Here is a 21,973-nt window from a genome sequence, read left to right on the forward strand (position 1 = left end):
AGTACGACTTTCAAAACATTCCGCAAGGCCGTTATTTTCAACCCGTGCTGTAGATTGACCAGAATGATATTGCGAATATATCTTTTCCGCTTTTCTATCTTTTTCTTGACGGACCGGTATCGTTATGCGAATATATCTTTTCCCGCTTTTCCATCTCTTTCTAGACTGACCGGTATGGTCGTGCGAATATATCCGTTTCCGCTTTTTACCCGTTCTAGATTGACCGGAACGGTTTTGCGAATACATTTAATTCCGCTTTTTAACCCATTCTGGAATTACCAGAATGGTTATGCGTATAAATTTCTTCCGTTTTTCAACCCGTTCTAGATTGACCGGAATGGTTTTGCGAATACATTTTATTCCGCTTTTTAACCCATTCTGGAATTACCAGAATGGTTATGCGTATAAATTTCTTCCGCTTTTCAACCCGATCTAGATTGACCGGAATGGTTTTGCGAATATATTTTGTTCCGCTTTTAACCCATTCTGGATTGACCTGAATGGTTATGCGTAAAAAGTTCTTCTGCTTTTCAACCCGTTCTATATTGACCGGAATGGTTTTGCGAATGTATCTTTTTTTCCGATCAGCAATATCGCATGATGTTTAAATATAACTGTCAGTCATTTATCAGTGAAGGTTCTAGATAATATAATATAACCTCAACTTCTTGTTTTTGGGTTTGAAAACTCCCAAAGTATGGCTCTCCCCCGAACACAAAAAAGGAAGTGAAAACATGCTCACTACTTTCATCTAATTTTATGGTACAACCTTATGTATTTTGTTATCATTTTGTTTCATGCATTTGTGGGGAGGTAGTCGGGATAAAATCTACGACGGAAGATTCGGTCACAATTTTGTAAATAAACAACACCACTTTTGTATGCATACTTTTGTTTTCATACGCAGGTATTTTGGGACATTATAAATGCAACAGTAAATTTGCCCTCAAGAGCAGATTTACCGGAACAAAAAAGGAAACTACCGTTTCAATGCACCTTTTCAAAATCAGAATGACCGTGAAAACATTGGCTGTGAGTCAAGCGATGCAAATGTTCTTGGAATAATTAAAAGACAAAATTTCCTTCGAAACATTTGCTCCACTCTCAAAAGTTCATATTTAAAAAAAAAGAGTCTTAAACAATTTATGAAGTGTATGATGGCCTTAACACTATGTTTTTGATGATAAAATCATTTTGCTCGAGTTTGTTCCAATAAATTTGGTTTCAAAACGACCGAAGACAAATAACACACTTGTACACGATTTAGCGCATATTGCAAAACATACCGTTGTCTTGTTTCGCTTTGACTAATAATACATGTGGGTTTTTTAATAAATCGTCTGGCATTCGATATAAATGCAAGATCTTTACAATCCAACCAGTCTAACGCCCTTGTGACATAAATGAAACTTCAGAGGCTTGGATGCGCAAATATCAAATACCTTTATGTAATTTGGCATGGCTTTGCACTTCCCTGTTCCAGGGTGGATCGCCATGCCCGCAGAAGTCCCGGAGCTTCAGGTAACTGATTGACAGTCGGATGATGGACGCCTTGTCTAGCTGACTTGTGATAGCAGCCGGAAGCGGAAGTAGTTTCGCCAGCTCGTAAAATTCGTAGTTTTCTTTGCCTCTCCTGGAGCGAGCGGCGTCACGGGACTTCTCCTTCCGAATTTCTAGAACACTGAAAGAAAAACAACAACAACGATACAGTTAACTTAGATTGTTTCACTAAGGTACGTCTGCGTTTATTTCAATCATGGATGGATTGAAGCGAACACATTCTACTTGGGTGTCCTTGAGCCATACATATGCACATATGTGTCTCTTATATTCGTTAAATATGAAAATTATTTGGCTTTAGCCGATATACGTGTTTTTCAACTTTCGAAATATCCTAGAAATTGTTTACAAGTTATCTGTCAACTTTATCAACCAACCTTTCGTTGTATAATATTTATAAATAATTTCTCATCCGTCTTGTATTTTCAGAAACGTTCAAAGTCATGATATTTTTACCTTCTCAAACATATTCAATCAATCTTTCCTACGGTGATTTTTCACAAATTCACCGTACATGCTGAGTTATCTGCATAATCAAATGAAGTACTTCATTAGTCGCCCATCTTCAAAGATGACGAATGATATATTGAATTATACGAAACTGTGGGAAGCGAAGAAACAATGCAATTTCCAGATAATCCCATGTCTTATTTTCTGATTGTTTATTTGAGGACTAAATTCAGTAGGGAATATTGAACCTTAGATGCCTGGGCTGGAATTTGTTAATTGGTTAGTTGGTTTTGACTTGATTTTGTCACAAATTTGCCCTTCCGATAAAACGATATTTCTCTTATTTGGAACGTTAATCAGACGTTTGGTAGTAAAGTTGCCGTATTTGTATTTCACTAATGGGAGGTTGGGTATGGATGGTAAACATCATCATTGTTCTTATTCTTTGGCAAAAGGGGGTCTAATTATTTCCACAATTTAATTTCATCGTCGTTTTAATTTATTTGGACACCTATCGCGCCAAACTGGCTTTTCACCGAGGGAGCGCCTGACAGCAATTGAAATCACAATTAAGGCGATTACTGCAGTTAATTTTATTTGCCTCCCCGTGTGACTCGTGCTCGTTCGGCCCGTTTTGTTGTTCAGGCTGGTCCTGAAGATGGCGCATTGTTCACCGCCACACGCGTTTGTGATTTAATTTTTGTCAATGTCACTTAGTCGACTGAAAAGTTGGTTCATCTGGGGACGTGCTTTGGAGAAGGATAAACAATTATACTTGGACTTCTGACTTAAATTGGCTATAATGTGGCATGTGGGAGGCGTAAATTTTGTATTGTCGACATGTTAAAGATGGTCAACAAAGATTTGGCAATAATACTTCAGAAGTCGCGTGTCTGGCACCTCACACCATAGTTATCAGACATCAAACCGTATCGAATGGTTAATATGGAAACGCCAGCGGAATAATGTGATTAAATAAGATTGCCCTAAAACTTTGTAGATAACGTAAGTTATCAATTAATTCGGCGTGAACAAGTTTATAAAGATCATGGTCGATGGCTCAGTTCAAAGCACTTACAAATGTATTTTTAATATTAACAACAGTGCTATTGGCACTTTTGTAAGGTTCATCTCATCTGACTACTAGTAAGTCACCTAACCTTAATTAAATTCAGCTGAATACTAGTATGTTTCTGACCTAAATATACTAACCTAAATATTATGTATAACATGATGTTGTACGTTATCAAGGTCGAGATATGATGGGCATTCAGTATGTAATGTAATTTGATTAATACTCGAGACAAAGACTCTGTCTTGCTATATTTTAGATATTCATATCATGCATAGAACTTAAGATATCCGACCCACAAATAGGTTCATTTTGGATATCTGATGGCCACATATTAATGGCTGTGTTATCATATGCTAAGAATTTTTACGCGGAGAAAAAGAAATGGTTAACATTTTACCGAAAATGATACAACAAAAACCATCTTTGGCCTTCAAAGATGGTATTATACTTCAGTTTTCGATCGATTTCATTAGACATAAACAGCAAATATGAGACTGTAAGAATTAATTTTATGCAAAATGTTATTTCGGTATAGGTAATAAGCAGACAAATACCTTTCAAATACTACCAAACTTCAAAGATTCACTGTTACTCCTAAATAAGATTTACCACAATTAATACACTTGTTTTAATTTACCGAAAAGGATGAATAAATATCGAAAACAATGGTTCTTATGAAGGATTGCGTGCTTAATTTCAAAGAAAGGTGCAGAAAACACGATATTTCTACCTAATGAGACAATAGTATAGATCACCAATCAGTTAATATGTGTGCGTGTTCAGCCATTGAATACACGGTTACAATCTTGTTATTAGTAATTAATATTTACCATAAATGCATTATTTAGTTAATAGGAAAAGGATTATCGCTCAAAAATACGTTTGTTATACATGTGTATGTATTGCTTTTAAATACCAGTGTCAGTTTAAACAGTAAGGTTAATATCCCAAGAACAATCGTCAAAATTGGGAGAACAATCGTCAAAATTGGGCAATCGGAGGGGCTCTGGTGGTCCTCCTGAAACCAGACTATTTCGACTGCATTTTTTGTACCTTAAATTTTGGCTGCAATAAATAATCCATTTATTGTTGAAACATCCCGTACAATGATCGAACGATTGTCTTTCTAATGTATAGGTTTGATAATATATGCATTAATTTTGACATGCCATGACCCTGAAAACATCTAGAGCATTCTATTAAATGTACAAGTACACTCTTATAACCTTTGTGGACTCTCAAAACATTTGGATGCAAATGACGCCAGCAAAGTTCTCTTCTTGGCGTCGAGCTTAAATTACAACTTTAAGTATGTACAACGGAACACATAAACTCTCCATGACGATGAGCTTAAATTACAACTTTAAGTATGAACAACGAAACACATGAATTCTTCATATCAATGAGCTTATATTATAACCAAAAGACTAAAGTATGTACAACGGAGCACGTCAATTATTCGGTAAAATGAGCTTATATTGGTATATAGCTTATATATATATATGTACAACGAAACACGTCAATTAATTCCGCCATCGGCTTGTAGTTGTTTGTTAACAAAAATGAACAACTTTGCACCAGCATGTTACAATGAATTGCACTGAAGCCCTGTCTACAGCCTGCTAAAAGTAAATATATCTCTGAGATGTAAAACCTTAGCTAATTTTAAGTAAATATTTTGAGTCTGATAAAAGTGCTTCACGTTTAATTACCTTGTTTGAAATATTGAAATAATTGTATGACTGCATTAGCCTTCAGTGGTACCACCCTTACAGTAAATAGAGGCAGGTACATGTAGATGGAATGAGCCAGTTACTGTCCAATACAAGTAGTACTATTCCATCTGTGAAGAAGATGAGTTGTATTTTTGGGGGGTTCAAATACTATACTGATATAAGAAAAATATAGACTGTATGTACTTTGTGCGACCAAATGTGATAAATAGTATTTACTTCTCAAAATAACAATGTAAATAAAATACTTGCGGCTATATATTTGAGAAAACACATTATCATAATTACAGAATAAATAGTAACACTCTCCTCACGCTTTATTTCATATATATGTATTGTATTATTAGCTTACCGTTGATAAAAATTGTATTTTTATAACTTAATATTTGGAATATATACGATATATCTTGTATTGCTTGTGGTTACATGGTCATGGTACTTAGTGTATTAGAAATAAACTCTAAACTCTTTATAATGGTCTGCCCATCTTTATTTACAGTGGATTCTTACTACTTGCTTCACAAAAAATATACTAAAATATTGTCCTATCGTCATGTGTTTGACCGTTGTCTGGAGTACCATCATCATCGCCTGAGTTGCCTAACACTCTAATAAATATCCCAATGTAAAACGGCTAGAAGAGAACATCTCTTGAAAAAAAGAGTTTGACCATTCAATAAAGCCATTCATATAGGTTCTCATAATGTTCCATGCATCACTCGGACTGTTTATTGGATAGTAACCAATGACGACGACGGATTGTCGGTCATTTTAGGGTTAGCAGCTGGTGTCATTTTTACCCGGTTGTTTTCAGACCAATTGTTTTTTGTTAGTGCGCGGTTAGATACAGAGCAGTAAAAATAGCGCCATATGACACACAAAAAGGTCAGAGATCTACAAATCAGCTTAAGTCAGATGCTGTCCACTTCTTTCAACATATTTTAGTCGAACCCAGTTGGCTCGAACTCCCAGGGACCGGCGAAAATGCATCGAGCCTTGCAAAATTCGAGCCAAGCGGGAATGTTAATCTTTGGTATAAAAAAATCAGTCCTTTACATCCAGTTCGAACCAACGAGGAGTTCGAGCCAAGCGAGTCAGAGCCAACGGGGTTCCATATTATAAGTACTCAATTGAATTTAATAGTACCTTTCCAGTAGCAAAATGACATGACAATATTACCGTTCTATATATGCAAATAACTAGATAGAGACAAATAGTCTAACACTTGCAATAATATTGTATAATTGTCATCAAGCAAAACAGTGCATTTATTTTACTTTGGAAATTGTTTTATTTGGGTCGTTAAAACTCAATTATGGTAGATTGATGATAATTTTTGCACCGACTCACTTTAAAGACAAACTGTATTAAAAATAAAAGAGCCGTTAGATAAATCATATTTTTGACACACGATTAATTTACATTTATGTTTACTTTGTGTTCGTAATCTTGTACGTTTCGAGTGTTTTTGCCTGTTTGTGTTCTAGATTTTTATCTGCGTGCCATTTTTCTTTCCTGTTTGACTCGTCTGCTTTTAGACAAAAAAGTCTATGTATAGTGAAGCCTTTGTTTGGGATTGATCGGCGTTGTTCGGCACTTTAAAACTTGGTCATAACTCAAAAGCCATTAAAGATATGCAAATGTTACTTGGTATACATGTTACCAGTGACAACACACCCATATATGTCAAGGCCCATAACTATGGCTTAAATATCTTTTGAGTAATGTCCCTTGTTCGACAGAAATCAACAACGGAAACACAAGCCTTTGCGTTCGCTCAGCGGCGTTCTTATCTTAAATGGTGTCACACATCAAGGTCATCGTACATGTCCGGCTGCTGCGCGTAACTCTGCGGCTTATTATGCATTTATCAACAAACATCGGCGAAGTAAAGATGTATAGATAAAAGTATACCATGAAAAAAGCCAATGAATTGAATATTAGAGCTGACATTCATACATGTATTACGGAATTTATCACTAAGCAATGCCTGTGCAATTAAATTTTGTGTAAAAGCAATGAATTTGTAGTATAATACTACCCCGACGCAATACAGAATAGTGGTATGACGCGTATGTAATGGACTTCTACACATAAACAATCACTTCACAATGTCTATGCCACACTATAATATTACAGCCGATGCATCTGCCACATATAATTACCACAGAGCAATGTACATGCCACATAATATTACCACAGAGCAATGTACATGCCACATATTATCACCACAGAGCAATATACATGCCACATAATACTGCCACAGAGCAATGCACATGCCACATAATACTGTTACAGAACAATGCACATGCCACATAATATGCCACTTAATACTATCACAGAGCAATGCACATGCCACATATTACTATCACAGAGCAATGTACATGCCACATAATACTATCACAGAGCAATGCAAATGCCACATAATACTATCACAGAGCAATGCAAACGCCACATATTACTATCACAGAGCAATGCTCATGCCACATAATACTATCACAGAGCAATGCAAACGCCACATAATACACCACGAAGCAATGCATCCGCCACATAATACTACCACAGAGCAATGTACATGCCACATAATACTGTCACAGAACAATGCACATGCCACATAATATGCCACTTAATACTATCACAGAGCAATGCACATGCCACATAATACTGTCACAGAGCAATGTACATGCCACATAATACTGCCACAGAGCAATGTACATGCCACATAATACTGTCACAGAACAATGTACATGCCACATAATACTATCACGGAGCAATGAACATGCCACATAATACTATCACAGAGCAATGCACATGCCACTTAATACTATCACAGAGCAATGCACATGCCACAAATTACTATCACAGAGCAATGCACATGCCACATATTACTATCACAGAGCAATGAACATGCCACATAATACTATCACAGAGCAATGTACATGCCACTTAATACTGTCACAGAGCAATGAACATGCCACATAATACTATCACAGAGCAATGCACATGCCACATAATACTATCACAGAGCAATGCACATGGTATATAATACTATCACAGAGCAATGAACATGCCACATAATACTATCACAGAGCAATGCACATGCCACATAATACTATCACAGAGCAATGCACATGCCACATAATACTATCACAGAGCAATGAACATGCCACATAATACTATCACAGAGCAATGCACATGCCACATAATACTATCACAGAGCAATGCAAACGCCACATATTACTATCACAGAGCAATGAACATGCCACATATTACTATCACAGAGCAATGAACATGCCACATAATACTATCACAGAGCAATGAACATGCCACATAATACTATCACGGAGCAATGCACACGCCACATAATACTATCACGGAGCAATGCACACGCCACATAATGCTGTCGCTGAGCAATGGACACGCCACATAATGCTGTCGCTGATCAATGTACACGCCACATAATGCTGTCGCTGATCAATGTACACGCCACATAATGCTGTCGCTGCTCAATGTACACGCCACATAATGCTGTCGCTGATCAATGTACACGCCACATAATGCTGTCGCTGATCAATGTACACGCCACATAATGCTGTCGCTGATCAATGTACACGCCACATAATGCTGTCGCTGATCAATGTACACGCCACATAATGCTGTCGCTGATCAATGTACACGCCACATAGTGCTGTCGCTGATCTATGTACATGCAACATAATGCTGTCGCTGATCAATGTACATGCCACATAGTGCTGTCGATGATCAATGTACATGCCACATAGTACTGTCGCAGAGCAACAAAGTAATGAACAATGTAGTATTACATGGTTATACCACAAAGAAAGCATATGTTGAAAAATAATATTACAGTGCTAGCATATATGTCTTAACGTTATATCACAAAGCGATGAATATGTTTCAAAAATAGTATCGAAAGTATATGGTACATATGCTACAACGCAACACGCATAATTAAAATACAGACTATAGAAGAAAGCTGAATATATTTGCCAGAAGTCTACCACAAAGCAATGCATATGTTACAGTTCATCATACCTCATATTATAAAGTAGACATGTTTTGAATATCGTTCTTTCATGGTTCAACACCAGGTTTATCTTCGCATTCCAAGAACGAGCACAATTGATGAAGGTGCAAGAAAATGCACAGCATATTTCATTTAATTTGTCGTTTTTGACGAATTGAAATTTAAAATATTAACGTATATCATTCAATATGATGAATGGTTGGAGTGATGTCATATGCAAGGATTCGGACGAGTGGCTGTGTATCTCTACAGTATTTGAAAACCTGTTAAGACTGCTGCTTGCCTTTCAATATTCTTGTTTAGGTGATTGATATTCAAAAATGTGTTGCACTGTAGACTAGTATTGATTTGAGAGAGGTATTTAAAGTTAAAGTTATTTGTAAACTTGATCAAAGAAATTGGCTTTAAATGAATATGTTTCTTAAATACGTTTCATGTTGAGTTTCAATAATAAACTTTCTGTAGTTTCGGAGGGGTTTATGGTTTTAAGTATTTGATACCGATTTGGGGCGTTCAGTTACAAACTGTTTAATTAATAAGTCGCACTTTAACGTGTTTTCCCAGAAAACGTCAGTCCAAGTGAATCTTATACCTGAGATTTTGCCGATTGTTCAGAACGCTGTTCAAGTTAACAACGGTAACAACGTCGTTAACTTCAAACATTCAATGCTCTTAAAGTTTAAAGGACAGAAGTGTGATCTGCGGTTTCTTTTCACAAATATCGAGATAACTGATTCAGCTAAGCCTGTTTAACATTAATATATCAACACATATTAAAGTTTACATAAGTTAACAACGGTGTCGTTAAAAGCGATGTTTACTTTAACAAATTTCTGAACAATATGTTCCAATGTATGTGTAAATATATAAGCAAAAAAAACTATATTTTATTATAGATTTAAGCTTTCGATTAATTTGAAATATCCCCAGAAGGCTGAAGAATATCCCCACTGTTATCATTTCTATTTTTGGTTGTTGAAAACCTATATATTCATATTTTTATTTTAAGCTTTATTTTCATGATTAACAATATTCTAAAAAATGCAAAACCAATAGTATTTTCTTTACGTTGAATATGTACGAATATCAAAGGGCAAATGGCAAAATCAGTTCATTTCTTACTTTTTAAGTGTGTAATTTAAATGAAGCATATAGATTAATATCCATTGAATAAAGAAACATTCCAAATTTTGTCGGAGAATGATCTTAATTTTATCAGATTCTAAAACATTACTGAAAAATCTATTTTTGGAAGAAATGATGATGAAACATAACGAAACCGTGACAGTCAGAGATGGTGAAACATAACGAAGCAAATGGTGGTAGTATCAGGCAGAGATTGTGAAACATAACGAAACCATAGGTGGTAGTATCAGTCAGAGATGGTGAAACATAACGAAGCAAATGGTGGTAGTATCAGGCAGAGATTGTGAAACATAACGAAACCATAGGCGGTAGTATCAGTCAGAGATGGTGAATCATAACGAAACATGGGTGGTAGTATCAGGCAGAGATGATGAAACATAACGAAACTATGGGTGGTAGTATCAGTCAGAGATTGTGAAACATAACGAAACCATAGGTGGTAGTATCAGTCAGAGATGGTGAAACATAACGAAGCAAATGGTGGTAGTATCAGGCAGAGATTGTGAAACATAACGAAACCATAGGTGGTAGTATCAGTCAGAGATGGTGAAACATAACGAAACATGGGTGGTAGTATCAGGCAGAGATGGTGAAACATAACGAAACTATGGGTGGTAGTATCAGGCAGAAATTGTGAAACATAACGAAACCATGGGTGGTAGTATCAGGCAGAGATGATGAAACATAACGAAACTATGGGTGGTAGTATCAGGCAGAGATTGTGAAACATAACGAAACTATGGGTGGTAGTATCAGTCAGAGATTGTGAAACATAACGAAACCATGGGTGGTAGTATCAGGCAGAGGTTGTGAAACATAACGAAACCATGGGTGGTAGTATCAGGCAGAGATTGTGAAACATAACGAAACCATGGGTGGTAGTATCAGTCAGAGATTGTGAAACATAACGAAACCATGGGTGGTAGTATCAGGCAGAGATTGTGCAACATAACGAAACCATGGGTGGTAGTATCAGGCAGAGATTGTGTAACATAACGAAACTATGGGTGGTAGTATCAGTCAGAGATTGTGAAACATAACGAAGCAAATGGTGGTAGTATCAGGCAGAGATGGTGAAACATAACGAAACCATGGGTGGTAGTATCAGTCAGAGATGGTGAAACATAACGAAACCATGGGTGATAGTTCCAGCCAGAGATGGTGAAACATAACGAAACCATTGGTGGTAGTATCAGTCAGAGATTGTGAGAGATAACGAAACCATGGGTGGTAGTATCAGGCAGAGATTGTGAAACATAACGAAACTATGGGTGGTAGTATCAGTCAGAGATTGCGAAACATAACGAAACCATGGGTGGTAGTATCAGGCAGAGAGTGTGAAACATAACGAAACTATGGGTGGTAGTATCAGTCAGAGATTGTGAATCATAACGAAACCATGGGTGGTAGTATCAGGCAGAGATTGTGAATCATAACGAAACCATGGGTGGTAGTATCAGGCAGAGAGTGTGAAACATAACGAAACTATGGGTGGTAGTATCAGGCAGATATTGTGAAATATAACGAAACCATGGGTGGTAGTATCAGTCAGAGATGGTGAAAGATAACGAAACCATGGGTGGTAGTATCAGTCAGAGATGGTGAAACATAACGAAACCATAGGTGGTAGTATCAGTCAGAGATTGTGAAACATAACGAAACCATTGGTGAAAGCATCAGGCAGAGATTGTGAAACATAACGAAACCATGACTGGTAGTATCAGGCAGAGATAGTAAAACATAACAAAACCTTTGGTGGAAGTATCAGTCAGAGATGGTGAAACATAACAAAACCTTTGGTGGAAGTATCAGTCAGAGATGGTGAAACATAACGAAACCATGGCTGGTAGTATCAGTCAGAGATTGTGAAACATAACGAAACCATTTGTGAAAGTGACAGTCAGAGATGGTGAAACATAAAGAAACTATAGGTGGTAGTATCAGTCAGACATGGTGAAACATAACGAAACCATGGGTGGTAGTATCAGTCAGAGATGGTGAAAGATAACGAAACCCTAGGTGGTAGTATCAGTCAGACATGGTGAAACATAACGACACCATGGGTGGTAGTATCAGGCAGAGATGGTGAAACATAACGAAACCATAGATGGTAGTATAATTCAGAGATTGTGAAACATAACGAATTCATGGATGTTAGTATCGGTCAGAGATGGTGAAACATAAAGAAACCATATGTGGTAGTATCAGTCATACATGGTGAAACATAACGAAACCATGGGTGGTAGTATCAGTCATACATGGTGAAACATAACGAAACCATGGGTGGTAGTATCAGTCAGAGATGGTGAAACATAACGAAACCATGGGTGGTAGTATCAGGCAGAGATGGTGAAACATAAAGAAACCATAGGTGGTAGTATCAGTCAGACATGGTGAAACATAACGAAACCATAGGTGGTAGTATCAGTCAGAGATGGTGAAACAAAACGAAGCAATTGGTGGTAGTATCAGGCAGACATTGTGAAACATAACGAAGCCATATGTGGTGGTGACAGTCAGATATGGTTAAACATAACGAATTCATGGATGTTAGTATCAGTCAGAGATGGTGAAACATAACGAAACCATGGGTGGTAGTATCAGGCAGAGAGTGTGAAACATAACGAAACTATGGGTGGTAGTATCAGTCAGAGATTGTGAATCATAACGAAACCATGGGTGGTAGTATCAGGCAGAGATTGTGAATCATAACGAAACCATGGGTGGTAGTATCAGGCAGAGAGTGTGAAACATAACGAAACTATGGGTGGTAGTATCAGGCAGATATTGTGAAATATAACGAAACCATGGGTGGTAGTATCAGTCAGAGATGGTGAAAGATAACGAAACCACGGGTGGTAGTATCAGTCAGAGATGATGAAACATAACGAAACCATTGGTGGTAGTATCAGTCAGAGATTGTGAAACATAACGAAACCATTGGTGAAAGCATCAGGCAGAGATTGTGAAACATAACGAAACCATGACTGGTAGTATCAGGCAGAGATAGTAAAACATAACAAAACCTTTGGTGGAAGTATCAGTCAGAGATGGTGAAACATAACAAAACCTTTGGTGGAAGTATCAGTCAGAGATGGTGAAACATAACGAAACCATGGCTGGTAGTATCAGTCAGAGATTGTGAAACATAACGAAACCATTTGTGAAAGTGACAGTCAGAGATGGTGAAACATAAAGAAACTATAGGTGGTAGTATCAGTCAGACATGGTGAAACATAACGAAACCATGGGTGGTAGTATCAGTCAGAGATGGTGAAAGATAACGAAACCCTAGGTGGTAGTATCAGTCAGACATGGTGAAACATAACGACACCATGGGTGGTAGTATCAGGCAGAGATGGTGAAACATAACGAAACCATAGATGGTAGTATAATTCAGAGATTGTGAAACATAACGAATTCATGGATGTTAGTATCGGTCAGAGATGGTGAAACATAAAGAAACCATATGTGGTAGTATCAGTCATACATGGTGAAACATAACGAAACCATGGGTGGTAGTATCAGTCATACATGGTGAAACATAACGAAACCATGGGTGGTAGTATCAGTCAGAGATGGTGAAACATAACGAAACCATGGGTGGTAGTATCAGGCAGAGATGGTGAAACATAAAGAAACCATAGGTGGTAGTATCAGTCAGACATGGTGAAACATAACGAAACCATAGGTGGTAGTATCAGTCAGAGATGGTGAAACAAAACGAAGCAATTGGTGGTAGTATCAGGCAGACATTGTGAAACATAACGAAGCCATATGTGGTGGTGACAGTCAGAGATGGTTAAACATAACGAAACCATAGGTGGTAGTATCAGGCAGAGATGGTGAAACATGACGAAACCATAGGTGGTAGTGACAGTCAGAGATGGTGAAACATGACGAAATCATAGATGGTAGTATCAGGCAGAGATTGTAAAACATAACGAAACCATAGGTGGTAGTATCAGTGAGAGGTAGTGAAACATAACGAAACAATAGGTGGTAGTATCAGGTAGAGATAGAGGAACATAACGAAACCATAGGTGAAACTATCAGTCAGAGATGGTGAAACGTAACGAAACCATAGGTTGTAGTATCAGTCAGAGATGGTGAAACATAACGAAATCATATGTGGTAGTATCAGTCAGAGATGGTGAAACATAACGAAACCATATGTGGTAGTATCAGTCAGAGATGTTGAAACATAACGAATTGATGGATGTTAGTATCAGTCCGAGATTGTGAAACATAACGAAATCATATGTGATAGTATCAGTCAGAGATTGTGAAACATAACGAAACCATTGGTAAAAGTGACAGTCAGAGATGGTGAAACATAACGAAATCATAGGTGGTAGCATCAGTCAGAGATGGTGAAACATAACGAAACCATATGTGGTAGTATCAGTCAGAGATGGTGAAACATAACGAAACCATGGGTGATAGTACCAGCCAGAGATGGAGAAACATAACGAAACCATTGGTGAAAGTGACAGTCAGAGATGGTGATACATAACGAAATCATAGGTGGTAGCATCAGTCAGAGATGGTGAAACATAACGAAACCATATGTGGTAGAATCAGCCAAAGATGGTGAAACATAACGAAACCATGGGTGATAGTACCGGCCAGAGATGGTGAAACATAACGAAACCATATGTGGTAGTATCAGTCAGAGATGGTGAAACATAACGAATTCATGGATGTTAGTATCAGTCAGAGATGGTGAAACATAACGAAACCATAGGTGGTAGCATCAGTCAGAGATGGTGAAACATAACGAAACCATATGTGGTAGTATCAGTCAGAGATGGTGAAACATAACGAAACCATATGTGGTAGTATCAGTCAGAGATGGTGAAACATAACGAAACCATGGGTGATAGTACCGGCCAGAGATGGTAAAACATAACGAAACCATATGTGGTAGTATCAGTCAGAGATTGTGAAACATAACGAAACCATGGGTGGTAGTATCAGTCAGAGATTGTGAAACATAACGAAACCATGGGTGGTAGTATCAGGCAGAGGTTGTGAAACATAACGAAACCATTGGTGAAAGTGGCAGTCAGAGATTGTGAAACATAACGAAACCATTTGTAGTGTATCAGTCAGAGATGGTGAAACATAACGACACCATGGGTGGTAGTATCAGGCAGAGATTGTGCAACATAACGAAACCATAGGTGGTAGTATCAGTCAGAGATTGTGAAACATAACGAAACTATGGGTGGTAGTATCAGTCAGAGATGGTGAAACATAACGAAACCATATGTGGTAGTATCAGTCAGAGATGGTGAAACATAACGAAACCATTGGTGAAAGTGGCAGTCAGAGATGGTGAAACATAACGAAATCATAGGTGGTAGCATCAGGCAGAGATTGTGAAACATAACGAAACCATATGTAGTGTATCAGTCAGAGATGGTGAAACATAACGAAATCATAGGTGGTAGCATCAGGCAGAGATTGTGAAACATAACGAAACCATATGTGGTATTATCAGGCAGAGATGATGAAACATGACGAAACCATATGTGGTATTATCAGGCAGAGATGGTGAAACATGACGAAACCATATGTGGTATTATTAGGCAGAGATGGTAAAACATAACGAAACCATGGGTGATAGTACCAGCCAGAGATGGTGAAACATAACGAAACCATTGGTGAAAGTGACAGTCAGAGATGGTGAAACATATCGAAATCATAGGTGGTAGCATCAGGCAGAGATTGTGAAACATAACGAAACCATATGTAGTGTATCAGTCAGAGATGGTGAAAACTGTTTTTGGATATATGTATATATATATATATAAAAATTTCAACTTGTCGACCGATGCTGCCAAATATAAATAAAATAAATGCATTGCAGTGTCTCTGGTCACATTTATGGCAATGCAGTGTAATGTGTGCACCGCTATTGAGATTGTTCGACATTGAAAACGATCAGATTACGTAACTCCGGGTGACGACTAAACGAGCCCTACCAAGAGAAATATGTCAGAGAATGCGGTAAGGAACCGTAAGGAACTTTTCGTCGAATGATATGAAGTTCGATGAATCATGTTGAAGAATTATTTGTAATAGCATACATTTGATATCAATAACACATGTTTTGCGCAGATCATTCAGTGAACTTTATGGTTAAAGTACGGTATGATTTGTATTGAACAATATCAATTCAATTTTATGTCTGACTAAAATATCGATATAAAATGTACGGTCTAAATGTTTGTAGTTGTGTGTATTTGTGTGTTGGGGGAAGGGGGGGGGGGTATTGTGTGTTGGGGGAAAGGGGGTGGGGGGTTCGGAGGTTATCCTAGAAGACAAATAAAAAACATATTTAGAGATAACTTATTGAATCCCCCCACGACATTGACATAAATAAGTTAACTAGGTTTAAATCCGGTAGTGAACATTACATTCACATGGTATGTGTAGTGTAAACGTACACATACCGAGTAAGCACTACTTTTTTTCTAGATATTTGGATGCTATATATTTCCCAGAATCTTACGATATTTATCAAATTGTTGGAAATATTTTATTTGTATCGCAATTTAAAAAAAAAATACATTTTTTTAATTAATTAGAAAATATCTTACATTTTATTAGTAAAACAGTGTTTTGTTCCAAGTTAATAACCCGCACATTTAATTGTAATAATGTTTAAATACGTATGTAATGTGTGCCTTTTTCCTGACCTCTATAACCAGGGCCTTTCACCATTCTCATAGTGATCCATACTGCAGGGGTTGTCTCTGAAGTTTCAGTATTATTGGGGGCGGGGGGGGGGGCAGGGGGGGGGGGGGGGGGGGGGGGTTCGCATGCAAAAATAACATCATCGGTTGCGGGTATTTTTCATAGTCCAGACACAATACTTATTACTGACGAAACAAGACGAATTTTGATGCAATACATCAAATCAAAGACGCAGTGGATCGGTTCCGTTGTGTATAAAAAAAATCCAACCCGAGCGTAAAGTGTTTTGCGGAAACCTGGTTTACAACCTTTCCGCAGGACACCCTGTGTGAGGGCTGGGATGAAACTACATGTATCTTACACAAGCCGCCATGGTAAATGCTTATTTACCCCACCTCTCTTAAAAAAATAGTAAAACTATATTTTAATTTATTTTTTTAAATACGGCCGATACATTTTTATCTTTGCCCGTGGTCAAGATAAGTATTCCAGCATGGCCAAGCATTTTAACAACTTTATCCCAAAATTAACAAAAAAGGCCTGATTTTTTCTTCCCAAATTGATAAATTTTTCGACGCAAATTTTCCCGATATGTGTATGGTATTTTCCCAAAATGGACAAAAAATCCCCTGATTATATCAAAGAATAAACAATACTACATTATTATTCAAACGCAATCTCTTGACTCGACGCTTCAATTGTCACTTTGAATTATCGTCACATTATATGATGAGATGAATTATCTGAGCCAAATGGTGTTTTTAAAGAAGACAAAAAGACATAAGAAAAATTGCCACGCCACTTGTGTAAAATAACGCCTTCATGTTAATGTTTATATTTATATGTTCCTCCAGTATTGAATAAGTGTTATATTTTAAAATTACTTTATGAGAGGTGCTCTCTTGGCGTGGTTAAAGGATATGAAGTACATGTGCATACAGAGGCGCTCTTACAACTCAAATTTCAGTGACCTATATGCAAGATACGTGCAGTACAGTGGTTTAAAACAAGATTTATCATGCAATATAGGACACATACCGGCCTCCAACGTTGTGAAAACCGTCTGCGGATTCCAATCCAATGTCCTTAGACCTGAAAATAGAATATAAATACAGTTAACGATGATCTTATAACAAGTGTTTATTGATATAATTACAATATTTCATGCATTTTTATTCGTTTTGTTTTCATAGCTAAACTAATACTCATACAGCGTGAAAAAGTATGATTTATGAATAAGTATATCACTACATTGTGTAAATATCTTGATTGCGATGTGCTTGAAGTTTATAAAATATAGAATATAGGATCATAACTCGACATACCTTTCAGAATTACGAACAACTATATGCATTTGAGTTCTTGCACATATAACATATTCCAAACATAAAGTTTCACTTCCTTCAATATTAAATGAATGAAATGTCAGCTAGTTGAAGCGGTGCTCAGCATGGTGTTTAGTTTTAGATTAAAAGTAGGCTCGTTCAATATGTTAGTACAATCATGTCACGTCCATACACTAGCGCGCAGTATAGGAAATGCATTTTATCGAAAATCGACACACGTCCCAATGTTTAAATAGGTTTGAAAGACAAAACTATAAAGGTTAAAAGTCGTGTCATGATGACTGAGTCAATTTTAACATCAAAACTAAATCGTGATAGTTCAAAGATTATTTTTGAATTTTTTTTTTTACAGAATTAACGGCAAACGGCGGTTTTTAATTGTCTCATGTTAGGAATGATGCTTGGTGATCTTTCATTGGAAAGATCATTTAGCACATGCTCCGCTTAATACCAGCACAAATAAACTGTTGTTGTTGGTTTGGTAGACTGACACATATTTACGACATATTATTTCACTATTTTCTTGCTTTTTCCGGGTTTATTCCACCCTGAAAGAACGGGCATATAATCAGGAAATGGGAAAGTTGCCGTCCTCCGACAGGGATGGAGATTTCATGCGACAGTGCTATAAAGTATTGTACCTTAAAGGTACTAGGCACCAGATGGTCCAAACATCGGCAAATACAGTATTTCCTCAAAGCAGGCCTAGAATAGTCAATGCGAGCTAGGAGGATGCCGACAGTTCATCATTTTACGTGATTCAATTAATAATCGCAACAGTCATGCTGCTGTCTCATCTGTGTTCCCCAGTTTAAATCATATCCGTCTTTGAGTTCAGATAAATATCCTGGCGCTATTTTTAAACATCCTGGGCATTACGTGGTAGACCACCACTGTTAATTTCGAATTGGAAAAAAGCGCAAAAACTCCGAAAGATGCATGTGTCGTAAGCGATGTGATACACCAGTGGTAAGATACAATGCGTTGTACACAATGACGTCAAGTCAATGTAAGTTTTTGACAATTTCCTGTTTTTTCTTACAATTATATCATCTGGTGTCTAGTCCCTTTAATGAACCACAGTATCACTAAGCACTACGGCTCACAACCTAACAGGTATAATACTCTTACTTGGCCCGACGGTGTTGACCCCTTCCACCCCAAACCCCCTTACACCCCAAACCCCTTACACCCCAAACCCCTTACACATACACATACACAGCCTGTTATTTGGTACGTCGAAACACCCAAGATTGATATTTAGTATATTCGGTCGCGTGTTTACATCCCTAGGTGAATAAACGCTTTTTGATTGCCATTTGTGCAAATCCGTGTATTTGATCTCCCACGTACACACTCTTCGGTTCATGACTGATAGGCGCGAAACAGGATGTCGGTATTTTACAGCTGTATATCCAAGGTTATGTTGCATTTCTTAGCGGTTTATGAATGGTGTGATACATAACCACGGAAATACGCTTACTTATACTATGCGCGAAAAAAATAATAAAACAGGAAAAACTAAATGCAACGAAAATAATTATATAGAATTTTGTATCACACAAAACACATCGTCTCCGATTTATGCAATAGCAGATCTTTACCTATTCATATAGTTTCCATACTTATTTGATTGTGATGACATTTGGTGTCTGTATTAAGATTTATCAGGCGCGTAGCTAGGGCAGTTTGGGATTACGCAGATCGATGACTGACAGCATATTAACCCCTTCACCCCCTAGCCCCCTTCGTTTTTTTTTAAATTCGGGGGTTTTGGTATGTCAAAAACTTTGACCTGTCAAAATTCCCTTACGCAATTGCGTATTTGCGTACTGTCAGCTACGCGCCTGTTAATGTACTAATTACATATACACATTTATGCTGTCTTCTTTTTACATTTTTCATACTATACCATACTCTCTATATATAAACGATGTGAAAATAACAACTATTTTTAAAAATAAACTTATAAGACATGTGCCGATTGTTCATAAGCTAATAACGTGATTGATGACACCATAACGTGAAATATTTGAGGATGTGTTCATAGATTTAAATAAAACAAGTTCAGCTAAACAGTTGTCTGAAATCTTGTTACAAGAAATACTGCAGATCACACGTGTTTCCATGAGGCTTTCCGAGCAGTAAGATTTGAAAGTTCTGAACAATCGGTCCCATAGTTTGCATAGATATGTGAAACATGTTTGAGTGTTCTGAGCCCTATGAACTTTAAACAATCAGAATTAAGCTTAAATTGCACTACAACCCAATAACGAATTTAAGGGGGGGGGGGAGGGCACACCCGGCGCCCCCCCCCCCCCAAAAAAAATATATTCCAAGTTTACTTTTTACTTCAATACAGGAGAAGAAAAGTAATAAATTACGCCAAAAATGCACCACTTAAATCGGACTAGAAATTGTTAAAATTTTCTAAGGCAGGGCGTCCAACCCCCCCCCCCCCCCGCCCCCCGCCCCCCGCCAACACTTTAAACCAAACAATTTTGGTCTCTGAGGGAGGGGCGCAAGTCAAAAGGGTACGCCCTAAGTAACGCCCCCTCTAATGTCGAATTCTGGATCCGCTCCTGCAAACTTCGGACTGATTTGATTAATTTTTACATTGCTTACATACTGTGATATATGTCATATATTACATGATCGAGTATTGGAAATACGATTTATCTTATCTTATCCTAATTAACCCTAGGCCGTGCAATGTTAGATCGCATATGTATAATTTATTTCCACTCTTTCACCAAGCCCGCGGGTAACCACAATATTCATTTCATTTCGGTGAATGATAATTGCATTCATCAGATAGTTCAATGTGAATTTCGGAACATGTCTTGATTGCGCTGCGCCTTTCTTTTGTGGTGATTCAAAAATTCAAAAACTAAAACCTGCAACAAGCACAGTGGCTCAGTACCATTGTGTCTAGACGGTGACAAATACAGACCAGAACAGAACAGAACAGTGGCTCAGTACCATTGTGTCTAGACGGTGACTGATACAGACCAGAACAGAAAAGAACAGTGGCTCAGTACCATTGTGTCTAGACGGTGACAAAAACAGACCAGAACAGTGGCTCAGTACCATTGTGTCTAGACGGTGACAAATTCAGACCAGAACAGAAAAGAACAGTGGCTCAGTACCATTGTGCCTAGACGGTGACAAATACAGACCAGAACAGAACAGAACAGTGGCTCAGTACCATTGTGCCTAGACAGTGACAAATACAGACCAGAACAAAACAGAACAGTGGCTCAGTACCATTGTGTTTAGACGGTGACAAATACAGACCAGAACAGAACAGAACAGTGGCGCAGTACCATTGTGTCTAGACGGTGACAAATACAGACCAGAACAGTGGTTCAGTACCATTGTGCCTAGACGGTGACAGATACAGAACAGAACAGTGGCTCAGTACCATTGTGCCTAGACGGTGACAGATACAGAACAGAACAGTGGTTCAGTACCATTGTGCCTAGACGGTGACAGATACAGAACAGAACAGTGGCTCAGTACCATTGTGTCTAGACGGTGACAGATACAGAACAAAGCAGTGGCTCAGTACCATTGTGTCTAGACGGTGACAGATACAGACCAGAACAGAACAGAACAGTGGCTCAGTACCATTGTACTTAGACGGTGACAAATACAGACCAGAACAGTGGTTCAGTACCATTGTGTCTAGACGGTGACAGATACAGACCAGAACAGAACAGAACAGTGGCTCAGTAACATTGTGTCTAGACTGTGACAGATACAGACCAGAACAGTGGTTCAGTACCATTGTGTCTAGACGGTGACAAATACAGACCAGACCAGAACAGAACAGTGGCTCAGTACCATTCTGTCTAGACGGTGACAGATACAGACCAGAACAGAACAGAACAGTGGCTCAGTACCACTG

The 21,973-nt window shown here is 37.8% G+C and overlaps 1 protein-coding gene across 5 annotated transcripts in view; it reads right to left on the reverse strand.

Annotated features, from left to right (window-relative positions):
• Positions 1-21,973, reverse strand: part of LOC128209806 (protein trachealess-like) — a 75,247-nt gene that overhangs the window by 19,671 nt on the left and 33,603 nt on the right. For 4 of the 5 annotated variants that reach the window (XM_052914024.1, XM_052914023.1, XM_052914025.1 and 1 more), the window contains exons 3-4: positions 17,756-17,809; positions 1,443-1,681 (exon numbers count right to left, since the gene is read on the reverse strand). In XM_052914024.1, the coding sequence (XP_052769984.1) occupies positions 1,443-1,681; positions 17,756-17,809 (293 nt within the window). Of the gene's footprint in view, positions 1-1,442; positions 1,682-17,755; positions 17,810-18,042; positions 18,186-21,973 lie in introns of those variants that run through there. The other variant, XM_052914027.1, reaches the window with a different exon arrangement.

This window comes from Mya arenaria, chromosome 11 (assembly GCF_026914265.1).
Source record: "Mya arenaria isolate MELC-2E11 chromosome 11, ASM2691426v1".
Lineage (NCBI taxonomy): Eukaryota > Metazoa > Mollusca > Bivalvia > Myida > Myidae > Mya > Mya arenaria.